This window comes from Telopea speciosissima, chromosome 8 (assembly GCF_018873765.1).
Source record: "Telopea speciosissima isolate NSW1024214 ecotype Mountain lineage chromosome 8, Tspe_v1, whole genome shotgun sequence".
In the NCBI taxonomy this organism is placed as follows: Eukaryota; Viridiplantae; Streptophyta; class Magnoliopsida; order Proteales; family Proteaceae; genus Telopea; species Telopea speciosissima.
In genome coordinates this window covers 12,258,768-12,286,601 of record NC_057923.1, presented here as the reverse complement: position 1 = coordinate 12,286,601, position 27,834 = coordinate 12,258,768, and the positions used below count along the sequence as shown (strand labels likewise).

Genomic DNA, 27,834 nt, shown 5'->3' with positions numbered 1-27,834 from the left:
CATCTCCAAAAATTAATCAGAAAAGAATTCCCACAAAGAAAAAAAAAATGATACAAAACCAGAGACCCCTTAATAGATCGGATACAAATGCCAGTCGCAAGCATATGCAACTCCTATTGCCCCCCCCCCCCCCCCAAAACCCCTAGATATTATAGTTGAAGTGTTGAACATAAAAAAAAAAAAGCTAATCATGCTTGCATGGAAGAATTACCTCCCGCCACCAATCATACCTTCCTCGTCATCTGGAGGAATCATACCGTCTTCATCAGCAGGGATTATACCTTCCTCCTCCTCTTCAACCTTGTATGGTGAGCGTTGTCCACCAGCAACATTGTCATTACCTCTGGCAACATTGTCATTACCTCTCCCATCAGATGGGGATTGTGGTTTGTCACTCCACCGACTTCGACGGTGCACAGGAGGTAAATGATCTGGTTCCAAGGTTCCTTGACCATTTGGTGAAGCATCCCTCCTGCCCCCCGGAGAATGTCTCCACACAGGTGGAACCCTGCTATACCCGTCAGCACTACGGCTACGGCTTCTGCTTCTGCTGCGGTTGTTGCTGCCCCAGCCAGATACCCTGTTAGGGCTCCTGCTACGGCGACGATCGCTACTACTTGCAGGATAACTCTTGTCATATCTCCCACGTGCATCCACATCATTTCCATCACTGTAACCTCGGTCATACCTGTTCCAGTATTGATAAATCCATCATTGATGCCATCCTATAAACAAGCTACCTATCCAAGATTACAGAAAGAAAAAGCATTACCAGGTCAGACTGGTGCACACATACCCGTCACGAAGATCACGGTCATGTCCACGACCTCCATGGCCTTTGTCTGATCTGCCTGAAGATGGAGGGGCCCCCCTGCCAACCCTTCCACCATAACTGGAATCATTGCGTCCACCGCGGCCTCCATCACGCCCGCCTGAGCCTCCAGACCCCCACGGGCGTCGAGACCTGCCCATCCCACCACCCCGTGCAGCCATTTCACGGATCACTGCTGGAACTCTCTGGTTTGCCCCTTCTAGAACCTTAACAAGATCTGATGCATGCTTCGTATCCTGTTCACTAATAAATGTGTAAGCCATTCCGGTGGCACCAGCTCTTCCAGTCCTTCCAATCCTGTGAACATAATCTTCAATTCCAGTGGGGAAGTCGTAGTTGACAACCACCCTGCAAGTTCATGTTGCCATGAATTAGCTCTCATCACCATCATCATCAACATCAACAATTGATAGAAAACCAAGGATTCGAATTAATGAAATTGGCACAATAATTATGAATCCATCCACAAAATGGGCATTCCTGTACCTAATATCTTTAATATCCAAGCCTCGAGCCGCAACATCAGTTGCTACAAGAATAGGGGACCTCCCACTCTTGAACTGGTTTAACACATAATCCCTCTCACCCTGAGATTTGTCACCATGAATGGCAGCGGCACCAAACTGGCGGCTTATTGTACGAGTAAGCTGGTCACACATCTTCTTGGTAGAGCAGAATATAATGCATTTAGACCCAGGTTCTTGAGAACGCAAAATCTGCTCTAACCGCCTTTGCTTCTCCATTGGTGCAACCACTTCAACATACTGTAAGATTGTAGAACACCGACATCATAAATTACTACAAAATGCAATTCACCAGAAAAAATAGACAAAGCGGAATCCAACCCCCCTTTCTCAGTGTGTGTGTGTGTGTGTGAACATCCCAGTCCAGAGGTTATGGAATTTATGTATTTTAAACGCCAAAATACTAACAGAAAAATGTTTGTTCAAACCCACCTGAGTGATGGATTTGTTGGCAACAAGCTCATCTAGGTTGCCAATGTTGACCTGGACTGGATTGACCAGTAAATCTGCTGCAATTTTACGCACCTCCTTCGGCCATGTTGCTGTGTACATGAGAGTTTGTCGCTGAGCAGGTACCTCCTTGACAATCTTCCGTATTTGAGGTTCAAAACCCATGTCTAACATGCGGTCTGCCTCATCAAGCACCAGGTATGATACTTGAGACAGGCTCACTCTCCTCATTTCCAGAATATCATTCAGACGGCCAGGAGTAGCTACCACAATATCTGCTCCTCGGTCCAGCTCCCTCAGCTGGGGAGGTTTTGGGGCACCTCCATATAAACACTAAATCCACAAAAAAAATGATACAAAATTACAGCAACCAACAATGAAAGGAAATTACGAACTACCTACAAGTATGTAGCTTCTTGCACCAAAAAGTTTATGATAAGTTGAGAAAGATATGGATAGAAAAAGATAAGCCATTCACAACAGTTGAAAAAGAAAAAAAAAGAACAGCATACTGACTATATTGATCAGGACAAAAAAAAACAAGGAACCAGGAAAGGACCACAGGAAAATTACAGCAACCAACAATGAAAGGAAATTACTAACTACCTAAAATGATCTGTCTATGTAGCTTCTTACACCAAAAAGTTTATGATAAGTTGAGAGAGGTATGGATAGAAAAGATAAGCCATTCACAACAGTTGAAAAAGAAAAAAAAACTGCATACTGACTATATTGATTAGGACAAAAAAAACAAGGAACCAGGAAAGGACCACAGGCATAATCATACAGTAAGTTAAGTGGTGGATTGCATCATCAATTATAGTATATGATACTACACCATGTCAAACTGTAATATGACAAAACATGGTCCAACATCGACAAAGTAAGTACAATAACCTTCTAACAATTGTATGAACATACAATCTCAAAACAGTGTGAACCTTGATTCCCTAAAATCAATTCTTTAGACAAACACCACCTTCTACAGCCCAAGAAACACGGTCAATATATTTGTTGGTTCTTCAGAATCAGGGTTTCCTCCAAACTAATTTGTCTTGAGCACCTAATTTCATACTCCTAAATTTTAGGAAACTAAAACTAAGACAAAAAGGAAAGGGTTGCAAAGAGAAGTATAGAAAATATTATCCCAGCAAACTGACTAATAAAAAAAATGATAGTTCTTCAAAAATAAATAAATATAAATAACAAAACAAAAAGTATAAAGGACAACCAGATCCATAAATATAAATAAAGAAACAAAAAGTATAAAGGACAACCAGATGCTCAAAAACATGTGAAGTAACAAACCGTGCATGAGATTCTTGATGATCTGCTAAACTTTACTGCTTCATCCTGTATCTGTGTAGCCAATTCCCTAGTTGGTGAGAGTATCAAAACAGTTGGACCGAGCTGAGAATTATTACGGCGGCGTTTGAGATGAATGAACCCTGGAATTAGGTAGCCCAAGGTTTTCCCCGAGCCTGTCTTGGCAATTGCTACAATATCACGACTTTGAAGAGCGATAGGCCATGACTGGGCCTGAATTGGTGTTGGTGCAGAGAACCCAGCATGGTGTACCTGGAAAAGCAAAAAACCAGCAACCCCATGAGGAGAGGCACCGGTTTAAAGTTTAGTCTTCTGGTTGTTTTTCTTTTTTGGGATTATTCAGAGGACAGGGTAACGCTAGACGAAGCGCTATCCTCCATACGCAGACGGCCGCCGCTTGCTGATGCAAGCTGGAGCAGGAGAAAGAGGCCTTCTTCTGTTCGGACCGAGTGGCAGACTGAACCATCACCAAGGCAGCCCGGCCACGAACTGAGTGATACGGAAAGCCCTTCTCAATTGGTCCACCATATGAGGGCGCTCCAACTATTGCAAGCCCCCGACAACAAGGGCGGCACAGCGTACGACATTAGCTCCTCCCTGGAGCAAATATCGCACCTGCGACAAAGAAAGAAAGTACAGACGGAAAAATGGACATGAGTCTGAAGTTCAACAATGGACCTCCAGCAATTAAAAAATTTGTATAAGCAATAAAATGTTAGGGTGCAGAGCTGAGAGAACTTACAAGAGATTTGTACATATCTGGATAAAGAGGAAAGAAACTAGAACAGTGAAACATAAGTAATACCTCTCTAAGAATCTCTGCCGGAAAACCAGTAGATTCAAACGATGTAAAAGGTGCAGGCACATTGTCTCCCTGATAGAGTTAACATAGAAGTATTTAGCAGAAAAGAACCATTACATTCATCACTATACTGGCAATGGCACATTTAATAACAGCATTAGAGAGGTAGAAATCTAGGGACCACCATACTGTGTTGTCAAGTTCTGCTAATTAAACCATAGCTTTACATCTTATTAAAAAAAAAAATTACAGAATTCTCCTGTTACAATGACCACCATTTTTTATTTTTTCTTTCTGGGGGGGGGGGGGGAGGGACAGCTAATAACATTTTAGTGTCATTTTCTAGACAAGGATGACTACATTTGTCTTTTGGTTATAAGTTGGTAGCTACTAAAATAAATGAATAAAACAACAATTGTAATAATTACAACAGTAGGTGATGGTTATATTTCACTGTTTTAAATTTGATTGAAGTACAAAATGAGATTCAAACAGCTACAACTAGAAGCATTGACAACAAAAACCATAGTTGTCACGGCATCTAGGTGACCCTAGGCGTTGGAGGTGGGCAAAAAGTCTAGGTGACACCAACAAGGCTCCTAGGTGTCGCCTAAACACCCCATCACTAGGGCATAGACTATCAAATCTCAAACTTAATTAGTTAATTCAGCTCTTAACTTCATATAACCTGCCAAGCTCAAATATTCCCCTCCCACCCCCCACCACCCCAAAAAAAAAAAAAAAGCAAGAAGAAAAAGCTCAGAGGCTTAGTTGTAGGTTATCTTCCAGGCTTGAAGCTTTATGAACATAAATTGCAGAAACTTTCCCTTAAATTAACGAAAAGCCCTGATTTTAACCCTGAGATGACAAATACATATAGACAATTGGCTACATTATACCATGGACATGCAAAAGGTAGCTACATATAACATTCATAAAAGGCTATATGATACATACAGAAACAGTTATTTCATGATGACGGCGATAGGACTCTGCAGATAAACCGCTCCCTGTATCGGAAGATCCATGTCCTCTGGTAGCTGCCCGTGGAGCCTGTGCACTAGATCCATTCAGATATGCACTACCACCCTTTGAACTCTGGTAGAGAAAAATAAATGCAATATTTACATTATCCAAAAAAGAAAGACAAAATATAATCAAATAAGAATGAAATACTCTCATTTTAGTTAGTGTTTGATTTGGAGTTTGATGCAACAAAACATACCACCAATGAGTTCACTTTATGCCAATACAATGAAAAAACAATACACAATGCATTAACATTGAACAAGTACCTGAAGGTTCCTCGATCCAGGAGATGCTGCAAGTTTTGGCCCACCATTTGCGTTGCCATGGAATCGCAGATCTTCTATGCTGCTACTACTACGATGTTGTCCTTGAGAAGATTGATGAATTTGGACCGAGGAACTTATCGAGGCAGAAGAAGACTTCGGTGGCGCAGGCTGGCCTGCATGGGAGGCAGCAACGGGCCTCTCATACTGGGTTACATTAGTCTCTGGATTCCAATAGTACAGATACCCAGTGCTCCCATCAACAAGACCTCTCCATGGCTTTGGAAGTGTAGGGTCTTCGGGCGCATAACGTGGACCACTGGATTGAGCAGTTGCAGTCGCAGTGGCCGCCATAGCCAATTGATCACTGATATGATTTGAATAAAAAGGGAAATTCAAAAATAACTGAGCTCTCTCTGAAAAAATGATCAAAAACCCAGTCAATGATCAACTTTACGGATTTTTATAAGCACATAGTCGCACAACAAGATTTAGAACTAGGTAGTAAAGCAATCATTTTTGCATGATTGAAATTTCAAGTATGTAAGATCAGAAACCCAGTCAATGATAAACTTTACGGATTTTTATAAGCATATAGTCGCACAACAAAATTTAGAACTAGGTAGTAAAGCAATCATTTTTGCATGATTGAAATTTCAACTATGTAAGATCAGAAAAATCTCCCACCGAAAACGTTCTTGGTAAAAAAATTTACAATTGCTAAGACCGCTGCATCGGGGACAGAATACCTACAACTAACCAAACAAGCATTCCCAAGGTAGAACAAAATACCGCACCAACCACTGTCCGAATAGCTCAGAAATCAATAAATGATATCATATAACAGAACCCACCAATTAACACACTCAACAATTGCTTAGCAGAACTAACATGTATCAGTTACCAAATCCAAGGATCAGAAATTCCAGAAACAAGGTGACAACACGGAAAAAAATATTCAACATAGAAACCCTAAATTATCCCTCTAACAATTCATAGTCCATGGCTTCCCAGGCCATAAAAAACCACTACCAACGCGTAAAAGATGCGAACATCAAAATCCCATACAGGACCGACAAAACCAACAAAACAGAAATAAGAACAGAAATAAGGAAGATGATGATGATAATCTAGTAAACTCACAAAGCTAGAATTTTCTAAAACAAAACATTTTTGTTCGTTCCTAGGGTTACTTAAAACAACCGTAACTTGTCTCAAGATCTACATAGAAGCGCAATTCAGAGAGACGTGGCGTACCTTCCGCTCTTGCCTTTGCAGAAGCGTCAGCTTAAGGATTGACGGAGAGACGAGGCGGGAGATTCTTCAACTTTCCTCTCTCTCTCTCCGACTCTTTCCTCACAGGCAGAGCAGCAACGCTTCCGAAAATCGCGAAGCGTCAAATGGACGAGAGTATATTGCGTAGGGCATATATGGTGGTTGGGGTGCCTTGACGGATCCAACTAGCGTAGGGGAAAGAAAGATGGTTAAAATTTAACCTTAGTTAGTATATGTGAGTTCTCTCACTGGTCACAATTAACTGTGGTTTGGAGTTTAGACAAACCGATGGAGCTGCCGAGCCAAAAAATATCATCTTTTTTTTTTGGTCGGACCAAACCAACCCATCCATCCAGCGCAGAGCACAGCTGGATTTAGGATACGGCAGTGTTTGGTTGTCTAGAAAACTTGGGATCATTTGTTCCATCAATTTTGATTCCAATTTTGATGTAATGGGAAAAAATGGCTGGAAACTGCCTGAACCATGGCTTCAAATATCATATCGATGTATCTACCAATACAATACTGATACGGATCTGTTGTATTGACAAAAAAAAGTGGTTTATTTTTTAATTTTTGCCTGATATAGCTTGATCCATATCATATCAATATCAGTATCGGCTGAGACCGATACAGACACCTATACCTTTGGCCTTAACCCTAAAAATAGACTAATTATTTGAATTGGCAGTTTGACCACAATTAGTTCCAATCCTTGGAACCATACTTGGGAGAGTATATCAGAAAATGAAGTGCAGGAGAATTGCAAGTAAATGTGAGGACACAAAATTTTTAGATGAATGAGCAAATTAAAGCTAATTTAGGAATAGTTCAAATACATAATAAGTTGCAAGAAATCTTTTTGAAACAATATGATAGTGTGGAGGGGAGATTTAACATAAATTGAAGTAGTTAAAAGAGACAGACAACACTAGAGCCAAAATAACTCTAAAAGAAGTAGTAGGAAAAGACATGCATAGCTCGGAACTTGTAACAAATATAGTTTTGATTACAACTTATTAGAGGAAAAGAATCCACGCAATATTGTGATATGGTTGAGTTGAATTGTATACTGTGATACCTGCATGAAAGAAAACAATATTTTTCTCAAAATCCTTATTGGCGAGGGAAGAAATTATGATCCAATAGTAAACATTTTAGGAAATTCTTAAAACTCTTCTTCCAGTTTATATAGCAAACGAGCATCTAATCTGGTACTATTTGGAGGGTTTGACTGAATCTTACATTCTTACTCCAATATGTATATATTTATTGCATTCTTTCCATAATTGAACGCAACCTTACTCCAATATTTATATATTTATTGCATTCTTTCCATAATTGAACACAACCTCAGTTTAACATTTAATTAGACCCTATTTTTCAATTTGAACTTAACACAAGAAGGAACCAGAGTATTTGGAGTAAACAATAAAAGGACAGAAGCACGGGGGCAATGAGTGTGTGCACAAGGCAGGCTCACTGCTCACGCAACCTAACGGGGATCTTTTTTTCAAAAAAAAATATCGGGTGAGAGTTTCCTACAAGGGCAGTGTAAGAAGGAATCTGCACACTACAACCAATGAAGAGTTGGAAAATAGTATAATCCATATAGGTGAGAGTAATGTTAGTGTGGGTCCTACTGTTTATTATGTTTGGAGGGTATAAAAGAATTAGTACAAGGGCAGTGTAGCAATCTTTTTCCCTAGAATGTCAAATAGACTAACTTTCACAAACAAAAATTATTCAGAATGAAATAAATCCCATGCCAAGAAAACATGGTTGGCCTTGGGCAATTGGAGAAGTAGACTCTTTAACTATTCCAAACAATATCTGATGAATTTGCTATTTGCTCATCTTTGGTGATATTGTTAAGAACTACTAGAATTAGAGAGGATCTTGCAAAATATTGCAAACCTATGATCTGATGAATTTGCTATTTGTTCATCCCATTGCAAGAAATTGAGGAATTTGGCTCGTCTCCAGGGAGCCCAGCATGCCCAGGGTTCTGCCGGCTATTGGGCTATGTCGCACATATCCCTAGGCGTGCACCGAGATGTGTGCAACACGGCTCAACCGTTGAATACCCCCTGGCAGCACCCTGGCGTTAGACACCCTGGAGACGATCCTGATCCGAAATTGAGTGTCTTCCCACAGCCCCTGACAAAGGTTCTCTCTTCACCCACTACTTTAAGTGGATTCAAAACTCAAGACTCAAGGGAAGTGAGTTTCAAGCAATAAAAGACTCACATAACACTTGATGGAAGTCAAATTAGAGTCACTGAAATAGTGATCAACACTGCAGAGATGGTTCAAGAACATGGGCAGCTAGATACTAGGGCCTCCATACATTCCAAAAGGGCCTTAATTCACGAAATAAACAGGCTACAAAATAATGGATTAGAAAAACTTCTCTCTAAAATCAATAACTTTTCATCTAATTGAAGTCTGTAGTGTCCTCTCAATGCATTAGGGCATTGCAAAACTTACAATGGTCAACATCCCAGAGTCCGACCACGTATTTATCAAATTATATCAAATTCTTTACCAAAAAAAAAATTTATATCGAATTAGAGTACATCACATCATAAAATGGAAGGGCAAATTATTTGTACACCCTCTAGACTATTGCCTGTTTTCTTAGTGGGACACTGTTCTCTGTGCCGTAGCGCAGGCTGCGCCCAGGCACATGGGAATGGACGCAATGACCACCTTGCCCCCCTGAGTGGCAGGCCCATGTGTTTGGGCGCAGCATGCGCTGTGGAATAGAGAATATTCTTCCTTTCTTAATATACTTAACTTTTCAAACAATTACTTGACACCCCCTGAAACTTGACGATGTTAGTCTGCTGTTAGTGTTTAAAGGAAAATATCCATTTTACCCTTATGAAATTCAATGACCAATTTACCCTTTTTCTTCTTCCTGCTGCAACCCACAAATATGTATTATTAACCCCAAAACTCAAAACAGATGAGTGATAACCCTAAACCCTAAACCTACACCCAAAACCCTAAACCCTAAATCCTAAGCCCTAAACCCTATACCCAAAACCCTAAATCATAAACCCTAAACCCTAAATCCTACACTCCACACCCTAAACGCTAAACCCTAAACCCTAAATCCTACACTCCACACCCTAAACGCTAAACCCTATACCCTAGACCGTAAACCCTAAACCCTAAACCCCGTATAACCTAAACCCTATACCATTAGCCGTGGGTACACGGGGTTGGTACACCGGGGTGGGTAACGGGTTGGGTACATATTTTGGGTACACGATTTGGATACACGGATGGGTAAGTGGGTTGGGTACACGAGATGCCTATGAGGGACAAGTATACATGATTGAGTACACGTGGTGGGCACACGACATGGGTACACAGGATGGGTACATGAATTCGGTACACGGGGTGGGCACAAGATACACGAACATGGCATAGGATGGGTATACGGGTTGTGTATATATGTTTGATAGAAGGTTTGGGTACACAGGGTTGGTACATGTGATAAGTACCCATCCTGTGTATGCAACCAGTGTACCCACTTCGTGAACCCAAACCATGTACCTACCCCGATACCCAAACTGTGAACCCACATGTATGTACCGAACTGTGTACCCATCTCGTCCTCCCTCAGTCTATTGGTGTTGTTGGGAACCCCCATAAGCCAATGGGTGTCCTTAAATTGTGATGGACCCTTTCGGGAAGGCCTTGTTGGTCTTGGATGTGTAGCAAGGGATAGTGGAGGCCTAGTTATTTTTGCTATTACGGTTGTTGTCCCTCCGATCTTAATCATCCACCATGAGTTGGAAGCTATTATGATTGGTCTGGAAGAGTAGATACTCAGGCGAACTCTTCCATTGGCCCAGACGTTTCTGTAGAGACCATGCGACCAAGTAGAGATCTCTTGCCTTATTTTTAATATAATCTATAGTTTTTCTCTTCCAAAAAAAAATCGATTAACCAAGACTTGTGTTCTCTAATACCAGGAGATCCTTTATGGATTATCAATATGGAAGTTTAGGGCTCTTTCTTACTCAAGAAGAATCAAGGAAGGCAGGGCTGGTTAGATCCTTGGGCTGGGCCATTCATTATGACTGCTCGGCCCAATACTGTCCATTAGCCCAACTGTAGTTTCTTCATCCAAGTTTGGTCCACAATTGGACAATCTTTGGGGATTGGTTCTTGTTAATTAAGCTAGTTCTCGAGACTATACTATTAATTTGGCCAATTTAACCTCTTTTTGTTCTCAGCTTCCGTCCTTGTTTTTTCTTTTGCTCTTTGAATTCATTGATTTCCATAGGTAACCATAGTGAAAAGAAACGGGTTTTGTAAACATATAAAGGAAACAACAACAACAACTCAGCCTTATCCCAACTAAATGGAGTTGGTTGCATGGATCTTTGCCCTTTAATTAGCTCTATTTGAGGTCATACTCGATACATATAAAGGTAAAAAGTGAAAAACAAATACTAAAAATTATAATCTCCACATGTCAACATCATCAGGTTTGGGTTTGGGCATCTTGGCATTTAAGGTAATTCCTTGACAACTATGATGCAAAATTCTATAAATTTTTTGAAAATGAGACATATCTGGTGAGTGAATCCTACTCCATTGGTCGAGGAAAACTTTTTTTTTGTCTTTCAAAATTAAGATCACATACTATTCATTACTCACAAATAATAAACAAATGAGCAAGAGATCGTTGTCTAGTCACGTAGTGCTTGCACCAATGTGGGAGACAATGAGAGCACACATAAGGGCATAAACATAGATGCGATTTTTTTTTTCATGAGGGACATGTCTGAGCACAGGAGCCACGCAATCAGGAAGCGTTCTTTTCCCTAAACAAATTTACTAACTACTTTTTAAATTCGTATTTTTTTTTGTTACAATTGAGGGCCCTAACTACAACTATACAGCGTCAAATAGCACCAAAGTTAGAACTTCTCAGTCTGGATGTGTTGCGGTTAAATTTGGTTCAACTTAATTTTGTTTGGGGGTATATGGACTTTGGTTATACAAGATGTCTCTAAGAAGCATTGCTCTAGGGTTTGCAAGGAGTGCTACAGATGGGACTATCGACATGAACTCTATTCAGGAGTGTGGCTTACGTCAGCACTCTCATGAGTCTGTATCTCATCCGCATATGAAAAGACACCTCTGCCTCCTTGTTTTGAGTAGGAAAGAGATAGACACATGGGAGTGCTCCCGAACAGAAAACTACTTCCCATATTGGTACTAACAGACTGCATATAGGTTGCAACATAGGCGTGTTATCTGATTTCCTTTCCTTTTAATATTGTCTTTTCTCTTATTTTAAAAAAAAAAAAAGAAGACAGTTGGGTACACCGTCAGCTATTGATAAGCTAACCGCATACACCAATGGGGAGAGAGGATCACACATGTTGGGCACCCTGGCGGTGTACCCAGCCTTTTCCCAAAAGCAAAAAAAAAAAAAAAGTTAGAACTTCTTTTATTGCTTTGACAATGATTATTAGAGGCACAAATGTTATGGACAAAAATGTTCCAATCCAACATACAGTCACTGAAACCAATATTGCTAAGTCGACTTTAACAGGTGAACATGGCGACCAGAATAGGTGGATCAACCCCACAATGAAGTTACTTGTCCTTCTAAAAGATTTCATTGATATTCCCAGAGCTTTTGGTAAGATGGGTAAAGTAACCATAAGAAGGGAAACAAAGACAATATTTTCAAGTAAAAAGTAGAGTTAGAATGCTAGCATTTCACTTCATTTCACTTATCAACCAAATTATTTAGATTTGAATAGTAATATATGACGAGATCACTGCCTTTACATGTAACTAGACAGAGAACTAGTTACATGTTTTTAACAGTAAGGACCTGTAAAGAAATTGACCCAAACATAACAATAAATCATTCTAACCAATATCATATCTGAGAATTGCTAAGAAAGGCTCTACAATTACATGAGAGACACAAGATCAATAGCAAGACAGAGATGGGATCAAGTGTCAATCTGACTCAAGATTTCAAGCCACTCATCAGACATGGTAATTGATCATCAACTACACAGACCAAAGAAGGGAAGGGAGAAAGCTGTTGTCAAGGTATTGTGACAGGGTAGTCATCATATGCTAGTAACAAAAGCATGAAAGAGACAGAGAAGATCAGAGTAGAGAGATCCCCCTGGCTATGGCCACACCGAAATGAGCCGGCCCCCACCAAAGACCTCTGCCCACCATTATTGTTTAGACTCAACCTAGATGTAACTTCATCAAGGGTCCACACTTAGATTTCCAGGAAAAGTTAAACCTCAATAAGAGAGTGCCAGTGGGGAAAGCAAAAGAACATACAAAGATAGAGGGACAGGGTATCTTCCCTTTTAATCTGAAAAGGTATTATTTATGGAGGATTGAAGAACCCATGTTCATTAGGCACCAAGACATATCATAGGCCCACAGTTAACCCCATCAGAGGTTCTAACACTACGCATAGTGTAGTACTCTTCAAGAAAATCAAGAAAAGAACTAAAGGTGATAGAAACACTACCGATCAGCTGATGTTCAATGGTGGATCAATGACTCAGAAACCTTGTCTTCGCATGCAAAGCAAAAGCAAATGCAAGGAGAGTGGTATTTCCCTGTCAAGTGTCAACTAAGCTTGATACAATCACATCCAGACAATTCCATCATGATGTGTTTGATTCTACATGACATGCGTAGGTTAAATACAATATGTCCAAGAACATACCCAAACATGTTCCAATCAATTGCAAATGCAGATCTGGGTATCCCTCCAAATCCATGTATATCGTTAAATACATATACATAATTCCGATTCATGGTAATTACATGTGAGTTAGTAGCTCCTAGGAAAGGAACCTTGCATATGCACGCTAGCATACAGTTCTTACCATATCAACACAAGACCTTACAAGATGACACACAAGTAGTGTTTTGTAGTAGTATTTTGCACGTAATGTAAGCTTTGAAGACGAATTCAAGTAATGAAACTCAGCTTACAAGGATTCATGTAATGGATGTCAGTTTTTGCCATGGTGCCAATTAGTGTATTCAATGTCAGACCTGTCATGTCTGTCATATCAATCAGGATATGTTCAGAGTGCTTTACAAAGACACACAACATTATGTTAATCTTTATTTTCCGTCTTTCAATTTTCAGAATTTAAACACAAATATAATTGGTTCAGAAGAATTCAGATTTTCTTTCAGTTTTCAAAACTTTATTCCAACCAAAAGATGTTCTGATGAATTTTATCCGGTACATATGGTACCAGTTACCATGTTAGTACCATAGAGTTTAACACAAGTCCAAATCCTTTGAGAAGGTGAATTTCATCACACTTCCTTTTCTTCTTCTTCTTCTCTTTTTTTTTTTTTGGTCGAGATTTATGAAAACAAATCCAGCAATCTATCCTTGGACATTCACCCTTCCACTTCTAAAAGTTAGTTGTTTAGGTTCCAAGTCAGTATTTGAGGATTAAAATTTCCAAAGGGTATGGGGGAGAGAGTCTAGTACTAAGGGAGAAATATAAATTTTTGTACAAGACATATATGAAATGATGTTATTCCATTTATAATCATCATGTTCTGCTGCCAGCCCATTGGAAGATACAAGACATAGTGACACTACCAAAGATGATTCATACTAAGCCACAGGTTAGAAACAGCGTACCCTCGAAACTACCTAAGTTACATAAACTTAACACAGACCTTCTCAAGTACCCTTGACAACTTTCTTACCTGAATAAACAGCCGAGCTTTTAACTCGGTGCTGACCCACGAGAGTGTTCTCCAAGCATAGATAGCCGAGGACTGGGAGTTTGCCTAGCTTCAGGTATCTTCCCACTGAATTTTGGACTTTGTTCCACCCTTAGCTCACCAAATTGGGGGCTGTATACCTTCTGTGACACCCGTGGACTGTACAGAGGCTTAAAATCATCTTGTGAGGTTTGGGTTGAACTTGTTACTTTCGGACTGTATGTGTGGCGGATCTCACCACGGCTTCTCGTGATTATATCATCAAGAATTTCCCCACTATCTGTACGAGCATTTCTTGCTTGAGGATCTTGTCCCTGCTAAGTGAAGACAGATTAATGGATCAGTTTAGAAGCTTTAGAACATGATCTTGGTGGAATGATATTGCTAGCTACTTACATCAAATGAAAGGTTGTATATTATAGCTGGGGCTTCTTCATATTCTGCAGCATCCAAGTCCTGAAGATGAGCCCCTTTGAAAAATTTTGGAAGCACATACTGCCGCACAGGGACTAGAAGCATGATCAATAGTGGGAAAAGAACCCCAGCAATTGGAATCCATGTTATGCCAAAACACAAAAGCAAGTAAACCGTCTGGAATATGGTAAATGTTGCAATAGCCTTAAAGGGAACCGTCTCAACAAATGTTGCATGATACTCCTCCAACACCCTGAAAAGTTTGATAAGAGGAATTAGTGGATCTCGAGTTGATTTATTTTCAGTTCTCTTTGTAACAATGATGATAATGGTGATAAGTTTCGCTAAGCTGGCAGTCCTATGGCAACATTCCGCGTGGGATGACCCACACAGGTAGCTGACAAAAAGGGGTGGGATAAATCAAATATGTAATTTTCTGACAAGTAAAGGGCTGGACCTCCAGGTTGATAAACAACAACAACAACAACAACAATAAAATAATGAAAAATAACGATGAAAACAATGATGCTATATAAGATGCAATATGATTTAGTTATCTTGGTTTGAATTTGAAAAAAAAAAAAAAACTTTTTATACAAGGGAATGATATATAGGATTATGATATATGTAGCCTTGAGAAACTATAGTTATAAAAACTTTTTATTAAGAAGGGTATGAGTCAAAACATCTTTTTAATTCAAAATGAGTCAGACAAATTTGAAAAAGAAAGCAATGAAAAGAGGGGGGGGGGGGCGGAAGAAGAAAAAAAAATAGTGAAGTTCCATAAAGAAAACCATGGTAAGTTTGGAACCAACCTGTTTGTTATTTACAACAATCAATGCAACATACTTTGAATATCAGGAGTTTGTGCATGTGCTTTAAATTGGAAAGCTGGGGGAAGGCACAAGGGATATGCTTTATAATATAAGTTTGCAATAAAAAAGAAAGCTGGCAAGTTTGAGATAAAATAGAAGAAACGACCTGGGAAATGAGAGGGTAAACTCATGGAAACTAAAGCTAGTACTGAATATCCATGGGAAACACCATTGTGTAAGTAATGTATGAATGAAAACTCACTTGTATCTTCGACTAGGAGCAGTGAAAAGCCACAATATTCTCTCCCAAAATTGATTTCCAGGCAAGCTTTCAATGGCCATAAAAGCAAAGTAGCCCCAAAGAACTGAAGTTGGGATCTTCTTGATGATAGGCATTGCAGCAACACAGCCTCCAACCATCAAGGCCTGAAGCAGATTGCTAAGACGCTGTTCTTTGACTTCAACAGGTAAAAGATCATCAATATCTTTCTCTACATCAAACACAGACTCGTCAACTGGGGCATCAATGTTGCCACTACTTGAAGCCAATTGGATTGTGGATTCTTTTAACTCTCTCAGTCCCTGTTCACAGCAAAAACATCAAGAAAGGAATACAAGGAAAAAGAGGGGAGAGGGAAGGCAGAAAACAAAATGACAACTGTTAAACATCAGGCATGTTCATTACCAGTCCAGGTGGAGTCCGAAAGACTAATGGAGTCTGCATTTGATTGTATGTTTCTTGCATGCTCCCATACAACTGACCCAAACTTGAATTCTTACGGATACTTTTCCGAGCAGTTGATACAAGCTTATTGCGCAAAAGCTGTATAAAATTCCACATTAATCAAAGAAAGAACAAATTGACAAAAAAAGGGGCAAAATATTTATATCAATAAAAGCTTGAGACACTCTAAAGGAATTTTGATACTAAAACAGAACAGGATGGTCCTATTGGATAATGGATAGTATATGGTGCAGTTGCGGTGCAGTCGAGGTAACCATTAGGTGTGCCCCATCCAGGACGTCTCACATACCTAAAGTTGATTTGGCCAAATGATCCGACCTATCAGATCTATTACATTATGATGGAGAGGGCAACATTTATCAACAAAATTGAAGGTTAAAATCATTCACAGAGGATAAATCTCCATCCTAGGAGCATGAGGGAAGAGGATCTTCTTTCCAAGCCCCTCCAGAGAAACAGATGAAAGTTTTGGGCCCTCCCGCATGAGTAACATGTGTACACCACAAGGAAAACACATCATATCCTTGCAATACCCCCATCCCCTTCAAAGAATAGAGATCCTTAGGCTGAGTTTGGTATGCATTCTTGGAATGCATTCTAGGCCGCTTTCGCATTCTCGGACGATAAAAACAACTATTTTATCATCCAAGAATGTGAAATCAACTTAGAATGCATGTCAAGAGTGCAAACTAAACGCTGCCTTAGTATGCAAAGTTTCACAGTTTGGATAACCCTTCAACTACAAATAAGAGGATTCCACCTCTTATATGCCAATGTTAGATTTGGCTATTAAATAACAAGATATTCCCAAATTTCCAGAACATAAAGAAACCATATCCATAAAGCACATAAACTCACAAAGTAAACGCTTTCTTAGAAACTTCTATGGTCTGCTATGTATGACTCAATGTTTACCTGATGCTTCAGGGTAGCCAAACTTTTGGTGTGCATTGGAGATTGTGGAATAACTCCATTAGAAGGAGGGATGCCGATAAGACCACATGCTAGAACCTACAAAAAAGAATGAGAAAAATCAAAAGAAAAGTTCCACTAAATGCATGCAAACAAGGAGTCACAAGCACAAACTCCAGACTGACAGAAATTGAGATTCCAATGCCAATTGCTTACCAAGAAACCCAAAAGAAGGAGGTCATAATGGTACGAAGGTGGCTTCTTCAGATTGAACTCCTTTTGCTGGGCAAGCTGAGATGCAACACTGTGATCAAAGTAATAGAGCACAGCAATCATGGTGGCAGGTATAAATGCTCCAACAATATATAATGGCGGCACAGTCAACATTTCCTGCTCATCAAACAAATACGAGTATAATCAAGATTCAAAAGGCAGTGAAAGAAGAGGGAGGAATTCAAGGTGGTGGTTGGTTCCTAGCCAATATCTTAGCCTAGACCCAAAAGAAGTGAAACATGAAAAAAAAATTGGATTCTAATAAGCATGTTCCTTTTGACAAGCCACAAGGATACGCAGAAATCACTTCTTCTGAATCTAAGTGGTATTTGGTGTTGGGAGAATAGTCCCACATTGGTTACCCCTAAAGCCTTCCATTGCCTCCCCTTTGCCTCGTATGCCTGTGAGTCCCTCCACCCAATAGTTTGAGCCTTTGGGTAAATATTTACATGGGTTGGGAGGATAGTCCCAAATCGGTTACCCCTAAAGCCTTCCATTGCCTCATATACCTGTGAGTCCCTCCACCCAATAGTTCAAGCTTTTGGGTTAAACATTTACATCTGGTAACTGGTAACTGTGACTCCATGGGTTCGAAAGTGAAAGGAAGTTGAAACTATTATGATTGGATGTAATAGCAAATACCTTGATAACTGTCCAATTTGAGTAAGCACCGGGAGACCATGGGTTTGGGCTAACAAGACGCCTTGGAATCCCATTTGGAACATCTTTAGCTGGTATATAAGATACAGCAGTCCATACAAGCACCATAAGTGGGACTCCATAATCAGCAATTAATCCCCTCAGCCAACCTACATTTACAACCATACTTACAAGTTAAACATCCTGAAAAGAGAGCAGAAGAAATATTCTAAAACCAAGTACGTACTATATTCTAATGAGAGTCAGATTGAAGGGAAATAAAGAAAACCAATATTTATTATCCTAAAGGAAAGCACATAATTCTTAAGAAGCCAGTTCAGATTCTTCTATTTAGTAGGCACAGAGGAATTTGAGAACCAAATCACTGTCACAACAAAACTGGCAGTGAATTGAACCTCAGACTTGACCTTATAATACTTATATACATATACTGCCTTTTTAACACATCTGAATCAAATATTTATACCACTCCCATAACGCCAAGATCTAGCTTTGCGGCTCCTTAATCCAGTTAGAAGAAGGCCGAAGGAGAGAACCAATGCAAACATTCCATTGCCAAAACGCCATGATGGTAGCAGTGCAGTCTGATTAGGGTTTTCCCTCTGGGGTATGCCAAACTCTTCCACAGCACCCTATTGGATAAAATGCATGAACTTGTGATTACTGAACAGTGTATATGATGGTAAGCATTCAATTTCAGTAATCAAATTAACAAGTTCCTTAGGCTGTGCCCACCAAGTGGGTCATTTGTGAAACTAAAACCATCCAAAATGGATAAATAAGACCCTTTGACTGAAAACTTCTAATTTTTAATGGCTTAAATTTCACAAATACACTGGCTTTTGAGCAAAACTAAGTTATACACCCAAAAAAAATCTGAAATCGAGCAGATTAATAGAAACAGGAATATACAAATAAAAAGGATATAAATGGTTATAAAGAATAATATCTTTTTCTGTGGTTGAATTGGATGAGTAAGATGCTAATTGAATCCAATTTGGCAATAGTTCTGAGTCCTGACTGCATCTTGCTCAAAATTTAGCTAACGTCTAACACAATCACTAAGAAAGCTAATAAAGCATTCTTACCCGAATAGCCTGCTGCATAAAGAGCATTGCTATTAGCAGACCAAAAAGTTCACCTGCAACACGTGTAAATCTATTTATAAAAGAACATGCACCCAGAATAGCCAGAAAGAACAGCAAGACTGCAGTCCACACACAAACCCTGAAGACAGATCAGGATAGGAAAATTAGTATCCACTAGAAGAGTCATATAAATATGTAGCATTGAAAATGCATGTGGGGATCTAAAGCAATCAATTTGTACCATCCTGTCCAGGCTAAAAAGAGCTTCTGCCCCAAATCTTGTCTATCTTTTGCAAAGCTGAACATAAATGTGTACATTAGAACTGTTGGCTCAGCAACCCCAAGAATAAGCAGTGGCTGTCCCCCAACAATCGAGTGAATGATGCCACATAATGCTGTCGATGCAAGAGTCTGGATTGCAGTTATAGTTCCATCTGCAAAAATAATCAGGCACAATGTCTAACCAACTTTTCCATCCAGTTAATAAAGAAAGCAAATATACTGGTTACATTAGAGTGTCATACTTGTATTCCTCTCCAGTTGCACCCCAAAAGATATCACGGGAATTGCTGACGCAAAGAATATGTATGTAGTGGGAGCGAGGATCCTGGGTAATCAAAGGGATGTTAGACTTCTGAAACTTGCTACGCAGAAATAAGAATCAAACTAGTAATATTTTCACGCTGTCTTTTTTTAATTGAAATTTGTTCATATCATCTCAGCCTGTAAGGGACTAACCGAAAATTTGTTTTCCTTAAAACCAAGATGTAGGAAGACAGCAAAGATAATGATAACATAAAAGTTCCATCCAGGAGCCAATTTTCAAGATCATAAATTCAAATCTGTCCCATAATGTTAATTTCATATTGAAGATGGAAGAAATACAAACCTGTAACCTGACCGAAAGCCACCAGTCCAATCTTGTGTATAGCAAAATAATCGATCTTTAAGATCATTCTTGATTCCACGAAAGGGCACAAATGTTTCTTCCATGATAGTTTACCCGTGCTGTGGCACAACAGGATTATAATCCTCTCTCTCTCAACTATTAGAGGATGGTAATAAAAACACTATAATGTTGAACACACAACTTCAAGGGACTTGAGCGGCCATTATGACACCTAAACTTGCATCATCTAAGATAGCTTTGAGAAACTATGGGCAGGCAGAATGAAAACTCTTGATAATCATTGAATTTTGGATGGGAAAAAAAAAGTTTGGTTCTTTTTTACTGTATGTGTGACCTGTTTTTTTGTCCATGACTACTTATGATCCTTCTCTGTATGATGGAAGTTTACATCTGAAAAAAGTAAGTAGATTGATAAAAGAATGAATTGTGTATATCTCTATGAAGAGAAAATGAATCAATTAGGAAGGCATATACACACGAATGTAACCTCAAAGCATGGATTCATTCACAATTGAACAGGGATCGAAAAAATCGGACTTGCTTACATTCCATTGAGTGTCCAAGAGATAATAGTCACTTAACGCACAGAGCTTACTAGGAGTAGCAACAGTGATGACTAACGAAATGAACAAACAATCTCCATTTGTATGGAACTCAAACTACCGGGTGACCAATACAGCCCTCATATCTACTCTTACCCCTTTTTCCAATAGGCAGCAAGGACTCTGCCCCATCAACGGATAAATACCAATCCAGCAAGATTGTACAGCATCCAATAGATCAATTTATTTGGACTGGTTTTTACATTATAGAATCGACAGAAATCCTTCTGAGACTTGATTTCTAGCAGTCTACGGAGTAAGATCGGAGAAATTAGCGAAGACACGAATACATCATAGGCCAAGAACTGAGAACAGCAAGACTAGCGCAGACCCATGACCGCCAATTGATTTTAGCTCTGTTTAGAACAAATTAAGACGAAGGGGCATTACCCGACAAGAAACAGAAACCTTCAACACTAGAGAGAATGGGTTCATAAATCACTGCAAACTTGCAAAGCTTCAAACCCAGAAAACTACGGATCACACACGGAGAAACTAGCGAGAACCCATGAGTGTTATTGGATCAGACAGAAAAACTAGCGAGAACCCATGAGTGTTAAGTGACTTGAGATGACTTATAAGAGCTTAAAGCAGCAAATGAGCACCAACCAAAAGAAAAACACAAGCAAATTTACATAATGAAAAACAAGAGGCCTTCAAGAACAAGAAATTCGAGTACTATAAAACAAGAAAAAAAGAAATGCCTGAAAGAAAATTGAAAGAGCAGAGTAAGACTTCAAGCACAGAAACACAGAAGCTCAGAAGATTTTACGTGTACGAAGAAGGCAGCAGGGTGGTTGAGGTTTTATAGAAAAACGGAAGCAATACAGAGAAAGTGGAATATTCAGAATCCTTAGGAACATAAACTCTGAAGAAGGTTTTGGAAGCGAAAGCTAAATGTGAAATGACTCGGTGAGCAAAGCATAAATAACCCTTCAAATGAAAGACACCAAACATTAACCAGTACCCCCAAAATACAAAAAAAATTGAAGCAACAAAGGAAAATTAATAAGAAAACAGTTAAGAGTGAAGATTTGCATTTCCAGTAATCCCTTTACATGAATTATAATTATTAAAAAGAAAAAAAGAGAAAAATAACAGACGAGATAGCGACAAAATCCCAGAAACAGAGAGAGCGGATGGGAGATGGGATCCGAAAAGGCTTCAGCAGAAACTGAATCAGCCAAGTGGGGTGGATTTGAATATGTGAATTGTCCAGATTACCCCCTTTTTTTTTTTTTTTTTTTTAATACCGTATCATGTTCCCGCAACTCCTCTATCTCTTCTGCTCAAATGAAATAACCTCTCTATCCCTAATTTAGAAAATCGTTCTATCGTTTTCATTGGTGCCCTTTCCTATGCACCTGATGTGAGAATTTCCTAATTCATGTTTATACATGAAGGGAGTGGCATTCTCAGTCTTGGATAGGGTTCTCTAGATAGTCCATAGTTTTAGGTATCGATATCGGGTTGACTGTATCAGCCAATATCGATACTTGTTTGATATCATATCGGTGGTATTAGAGCAAATGAGGGTAAGATGGTAAAAAATTAAGTATCAATCTTTTGAGGGGCAAAACGCTCCTTGCCCCGATCCAATCTGAATTGACTTTGTATCACTATCAATATCGGCTGAGATCAATACAGATACTTGAGATTGGATCCAGCTCCTCTCCTACGACGTGCCCCACCTCCATCCCTCCTACTAAATACAAATAAAGGCAAAATGACCTACCAATGCCCAGTCCAAACACCCTACCTGGGTGGGATCCACCCTTGTGTGTATCTGATGGGAGGGAGGGAGGGAGGTGCGCAGGTCGTAGGAGAGGAACCGGACGCCCTGAGATTGGCTTGGTTCTCTTACCAAAAAAAGATTGGTTTGGCTCTGCCATGTGGGGTAAATTTTTTTTGTTGGGTCCCTTCCTCCCACGTTAAGTTTCATATTAAATGGAACTGCCTAAATGGCAAAACAAAGAAATAAAAAGTGGGAGATGGTTTCCCACGTTTCCAGTGTGTGGAGGAATTTGAATGCCACATTAATGGATATCTTGAAAAAAGTATCTTTCATTTGGTGTTTATATTTTCGATGTATGTGAAATAAAATAATAAAAAAATCCATGTGATATGGAAATTGCACACATGCAATGTAGCAATCTATTTCCTATAAAAGAAAATATGGGAAAAAATTTGGTAAAACGCTAACTCAAAACTGAAATTGCACATCTTTCATATATTATTGTTCATTTTAGAGGATGATATGTCATAAATGTCTTTCCCCTTTTTGTTTATCATATAAATGTCTCTCACATTAACAATGATATGTTGGGGGGGGGGTTTGCAATTTCAGTTTTGACCTGGCATTTTACCTAATTCTCTCCCAAAAAATATACATTATAAAAAAAAAAACCGCCAAAACAAGGATGATTAAATAGAGTTTCTCAAGTAACAACATAGAGGTTTGAAAATTGAACATTAAGTAGTTGTTGAAGTACTATAGCTGCTCATGGACATATATAAGGATGCATGCAAATACACAAGTGGGTATTGGCTTGAAATAGGCTATGAGATTTGTGGCCATAAACCATCTATCCCGCACTTAGAATTATCACTTCATCATTCCATACGTTACAATGAAGATGGATCACTTTGATAAGCTTTCGGAATAGACCAACCATATGACCAAATTTTGCCTTGCCAATTTAAGTAGGCTATATGATCAGAAATCTGATCAATCTTAGGTGGGCATGGATCTCTCTCCCCCCCGCTCCCCCCTCCCCCTCCCCCTCCCCCCTCCCTATTGTTACAAAAATTAGAATCAGATCAGGTGTGAATCATGTGATTAGTCTTAATTCTAGACACTTCAATTCATCCATTTCTAAGGTTTTTCCTCTTGATTGTTAGGTTTTCAGATCTAAGGTGTCGATTATAGGATTTCTAAGAAGGATTTAAATTGATTACGACAAATTTCAAAGGTTTTTCTTCCTGGATTGTTAGGTTTTCAAATCTGAGGCATCGATACTAGGGTTTCTAAGAAGGATTTAAGTTGATTACCACAAATTCCAATATATAATTGGAATCAAAATCGGAATTGACCTATTCGATTCGGATTACGATTTTTATAACCCTACCCTTCACCCCACCCCACCCCGACCAAAAAAAAGCTAAAAAACCTTCTACCACATAAAAAGAGAGAGAAATAAGGATAGCATGGAAGGATTCGGTTTCTAATGTGGTAAGCCAAACTAGAGAGTCGGGGTTATCTAAACTTTGTGTTTTTTGATAGTAGGGGTTATCTAAACACATGTACCAAAAGCGTGATTACATCTTACGTTGCCAACCTGCAATCAAAACCTAAGGATTGTTAATGGACCACCGTTACCAACCCTAAAGATGCTCAACTTCTTCCTTTTTTCGAGCATGGATTGAACAATCGGTATAAAATCGTGATACGTCATAAAACCAGCAAGGGTTCTGACACGTATAACCCCATGTGGGTGAGGACAGTACATATCCGTGATCAGGTCATCCCACCGAGGACGAGGCGAGGAAGAACCGACCTGGAGTAGATAGCAAGCCTATTCTGAGGGGGGGCTGGCCACTGGGGACGAGGCGATGAAGAACCGATCTGGAGTAGATAGCGACCCGATCTTGAGAGGGGGCCGACCACCCCCCGACGCCAAATCTGGATAAGCCGGTGGAATCACGCCCCAAAAATAGCGTAGAATGACCCTAACGGCCCGAAATCAAAGCACTAATCTAGCCTGACGTGGCGTGATGGGCTGGAAAGCTTATCCCTAACCCTAAAAAGGCTCATAATCGCCTAAACTCACGCCGGGAGGATTCCCTTTCCTATTAAGTCACGTTACCGCCTGCAAGACTCTCTCAACCACTTATAAATAACTGGATAACCTCCTTCTATGATCATCTGATTTCAATTACTATCTTCTGTTTCTAGAGAGTTCTAACTTAAGCATCGGAGCAACCAAACCAGCTAGGCCCGGTCCTCTATTGCTGTCTTTTTCTTTGCAGGAACGGCACACTCCCCTAGTTCTTGACACAACAAATCGTCTGAATCGGGTGATTCGTATTGAAATCGGTAGATGGCGATGCTGATTCTAAGGCAATTCTGGATCCATGGGATCTGTACAGACTATAAAAAACAAAGGTAAATCCATCCGATCCAACCTGATTCAGGGCGATCCACATCGGTATCAGCCGAGACCGATCCCATACCCTATACCGATTACTATAACTGAGTTTGCGAGGAGTCATTGTCGCAAGCACATGCAGGACGTAATTTGTCACCCACTTGCATATAGAGTAGGTCCCATTTTACAGGAAAGGGTAGGTAACGGTGAAGCATTCCTGCGCTTGCACTCTCTAAGCATGGTCGGTAAAGGAAAGGTTTGGGATCATTTGGGTTACGCTATTGTTGAATGTGGATACCCTTTTGAGTCACTCTCCAATATGTATCATGCATATTGCATTTAAAGAAGTGTTTGGTATGCATTCTTGAAATAGATTCTATGTCTAGAATGCATTCTAAAATTTGATTATTTGTTATTTTTTGCTTCAAAATGCATTCTAAATTTGGAATCTATTCCAAGAATGCATTCCAAACACAACCTTAGACCTTGCAATATTTTTGCATAATATGTGGATACCCTTTTGAGTCACTCTCCAATCTGTCTTATGCATATTGCATGCAAAGAAGTGTTTGATATGCATTCTTGGCATAGATTCTATGTTTAGAATGCATTTTGAAAATGGTGTTTAGAAGAACAACGAAGATCCAGTTAATTTCATTGTTTCCCCTTTTTAGTTTTCATTGTATGGATCTGACAATCGTTTCAACATGGAATGATACAGAATAGCTTCTATCTCCTAATCTTCTCTTGTTGTCTTCTAGAATTCCAGCGTTCTCTACAAAACCTGCAACTCATCTTCCCCAAATCGTTTGGGGGAAGATGAGTTGTAGGTTTTTTATTTTTATTTTTTTATAAGGGCATTTTTGATAATTCATCCCATGCTTTTAACGTTGTTAGTCTTAGACTAACAGAATAGGGTTATGGGTTACCTATTAAGAACCTCAGGGGGACATGCAAAATTTTCCAAAACTGAAGGATATTTTTATAATTAAGGCAAACTTCAGGAGTGGTATGTGAAAAAAACCTTTATTTTTTTTTATTTTTTTGCCTCAAAATGCATTCTAAATCTGGAATCGATTCCAAGAAAGCATACCAAACACAGCCTTAGACCTTTCAATCTTTTCATACAAACACATCGTGCAATAATCTTTCAGCATCAAAGATCCCTAAGGGAAGGCCCCTGAAATGGGGGATTGATTGAGAAATAGAAACCGATTTCCAATTAGTTGAAGGTCAGCATTTTGTTTTTTTGTTTTTTTTTCCACCTTCTCTTTGGCATTGTTTTCAATCCTCAATTCTCTCTATTCAGACTGAGCGTATAATCCTCAAATTCAAATGCTCTTAAACAAAAATATCTTCATTAATTAAGATTATATTGATATGATTTCTTAGAATACATTATCAAACTAGAATGTATGTCATATGCAACATTAGTTTTCTTGTGGTTCGTGTCAACTATGGAATCAACATTCTCTATTTCCGCCTACCCCTACTTCCGTGTGCGTCCTACACACAATGGGGTGTGCAAAGACCGCCTTACCCCTGCCCGAATAGGATCCGGACTCGTTAACTATGTATACCATCACATGAAACAAAAAGGCTTAAAAAAGGCTTGAAATTTTATTTTAAAAAGGGGAGAGAGTTGGGTACGCTGCCTACTTGATGTAAGCTAGCAACATGCATCAATGGGAGCATAATATCAGCATGAAACATGCACACAAGGGCAGGAGGGTCATTTCTATAAGAAGAGAGAGACAGGCACAGGTCTAGGCACCTTGATGACGTACCCAGATTTTTTCTTCTTTTTTTTTTTCTTTTTTTTAAATTATCTCTTTCCAAAATAAATGCCTTTTTCTTTGAATCAAATCAATCATTGGATAAAAAAACATCTATAACACTAATACTAACCACTGTAAATCTCAGGGCTATAGCTCATCTCCATCATATGTCTCACCATGTTCATTAAGGCTATTTTTTTTGATTGACCGGAATTGCCCAAAATATTCATGAGACTGATCTAAATTTTAGTTAAAATGATTGATAAGAAATATATTTTCATAGATTTTCTAGCACCAACAAAATTGCCATGTGGCAAATAGTGAGCATGGTTTTAGTGCACAGTCTCAAAACGGATATCAATCAACCCAAAGACCGATACAATGTTGGATTGGTATCGACATGGATCAGCAATATTGGACAAATTTATCATTGATTCTCCTTTAAAAATGATTTTTTGACCAGTCCTTGTCTATATTGTATCACTGATACGATATCGGCACAGTATCAAAATCAATCACTTGCAAAACTGGCATGGAGTAATACAATACCGATACCTCAAACCATGATAGTGGGACCTTCCAAAGAAGCTTCTCCAATACAAGTTGTCCAAGAAAGTTGAAATTGCAAACATTGTTAGATCGATTATTAAAGGCATGTAGCATTAATTGTAGCAATCTAATCTCATCATAAAAGGATTTATTATTATTTTTTTTGGGTAAAGATAAATGGATTTATTATTGACTGAACCTTTGATTGGTTCAAATTAAATAGTAAAATGCTCAAATCAACTTTCATTAGATCAAATACGAATTTGATCAAAATCATAGTCAGGTTCATTTGACAATTGCTGACACCTTTTGCTACAGAAATGCGCTTAGATGTCACGAAGATACCTTAACCGGTGTGCCCCAGGCATCTTTAAGGTACGTACATGAACAATACTTTCAAGAGATGACTTGGCACTGTGATATAAAATGTCTTATTATAAGTCAAATCCAAAAAGATTGTCCATAAAATAGGAGAGGGTTTCCCACGCTGCCAATGTGGGGAGGAATTTGCATGTTACATCAATGGGTGTTCTTAACAGAAATATGAGATGGTGTTCTCAGTGGGAGAGTGTACCCTTTGCGTGTGGGAGGCAGCCAATGGGAACGTGCCGGAGGCATCAAGAGGGTGGTCATTACCTCCTTTCATGGGGGTAGAGCAGTTATTTC

At 39.2% G+C, this 27,834-nt stretch overlaps 2 protein-coding genes across 3 annotated transcripts; both read right to left on the bottom strand.

Moving 5' to 3' along the window:
* Window positions 1-176: 176 nt before the first annotated feature.
* Window positions 177-6,636, bottom strand: LOC122671106 (ATP-dependent RNA helicase-like protein DB10). Its single transcript, XM_043868205.1, has 8 exons — window positions 6,484-6,636; window positions 5,230-5,642; window positions 4,892-5,032; window positions 3,938-4,006; window positions 3,115-3,384; window positions 1,789-2,139; window positions 1,319-1,596; window positions 177-343 (listed from the first exon to the last, which is right to left on the bottom strand). Exons 2-8 carry the CDS (start codon window positions 5,578-5,580, stop codon window positions 208-210), a joined length of 1,596 nt encoding a protein of 531 aa, XP_043724140.1. The 5' UTR covers window positions 5,581-5,642; window positions 6,484-6,636; the 3' UTR covers window positions 177-207.
* A 7,430-nt stretch (window positions 6,637-14,066) lies between these two features.
* Window positions 14,067-21,215, bottom strand: LOC122670985 (probable boron transporter 2). Of its 2 annotated transcripts, none has more exons than XM_043868050.1 (12): window positions 20,071-21,215; window positions 19,706-19,788; window positions 19,423-19,615; window positions 19,182-19,320; window positions 18,560-18,725; window positions 18,076-18,242; window positions 17,377-17,550; window positions 17,164-17,259; window positions 16,189-16,326; window positions 15,766-16,085; window positions 14,671-14,941; window positions 14,067-14,591 (listed from the first exon to the last, which is right to left on the bottom strand). In XM_043868050.1, exons 1-12 carry the CDS (start codon window positions 20,172-20,174, stop codon window positions 14,277-14,279), a joined length of 2,166 nt encoding a protein of 721 aa, XP_043723985.1. In that variant the 5' UTR covers window positions 20,175-21,215; the 3' UTR covers window positions 14,067-14,276. The 2 variants fall into 2 exon arrangements, with proteins under 2 accessions (XP_043723985.1, XP_043723986.1); XM_043868051.1 differs by having other exon boundaries at window positions 14,067-14,588; window positions 20,071-21,214.
* Window positions 21,216-27,834: the final 6,619 nt, after the last annotated feature.

Coding starts and splice junctions, on each gene's coding strand:
- LOC122671106 (XM_043868205.1), bottom strand. CDS start 5,580: ATGGCGGCCACTGCGACTGCAACTGCTCAATCCAGTGGTCCACGTTAT. Junction 1,597..1,788: donor CCAACAAATCCATCACTCAG/GTGGGTTTGAAC, acceptor ACAATCTTACAG/TATGTTGAAGTGGTTGCACC. Junction 344..1,318: donor TTGGATATTAAAGATATTAG/GTACAGGAATGC, acceptor CAATGTTGCCAG/AGGTAATGACAATGTTGCTG.
- LOC122670985 (XM_043868050.1), bottom strand. CDS start 20,174: ATGGAAGAAACATTTGTGCCCTTTCGTGGAATCAAGAATGATCTTAAA. Junction 19,616..19,705: donor GCAACTGGAGAGGAATACAA/GTATGACACTCT, acceptor TTATTTTTGCAG/ATGGAACTATAACTGCAATC. Junction 18,243..18,559: donor ATCTTGGCGTTATGGGAGTG/GTATAAATATTT, acceptor TTGTAAATGTAG/GTTGGCTGAGGGGATTAATT.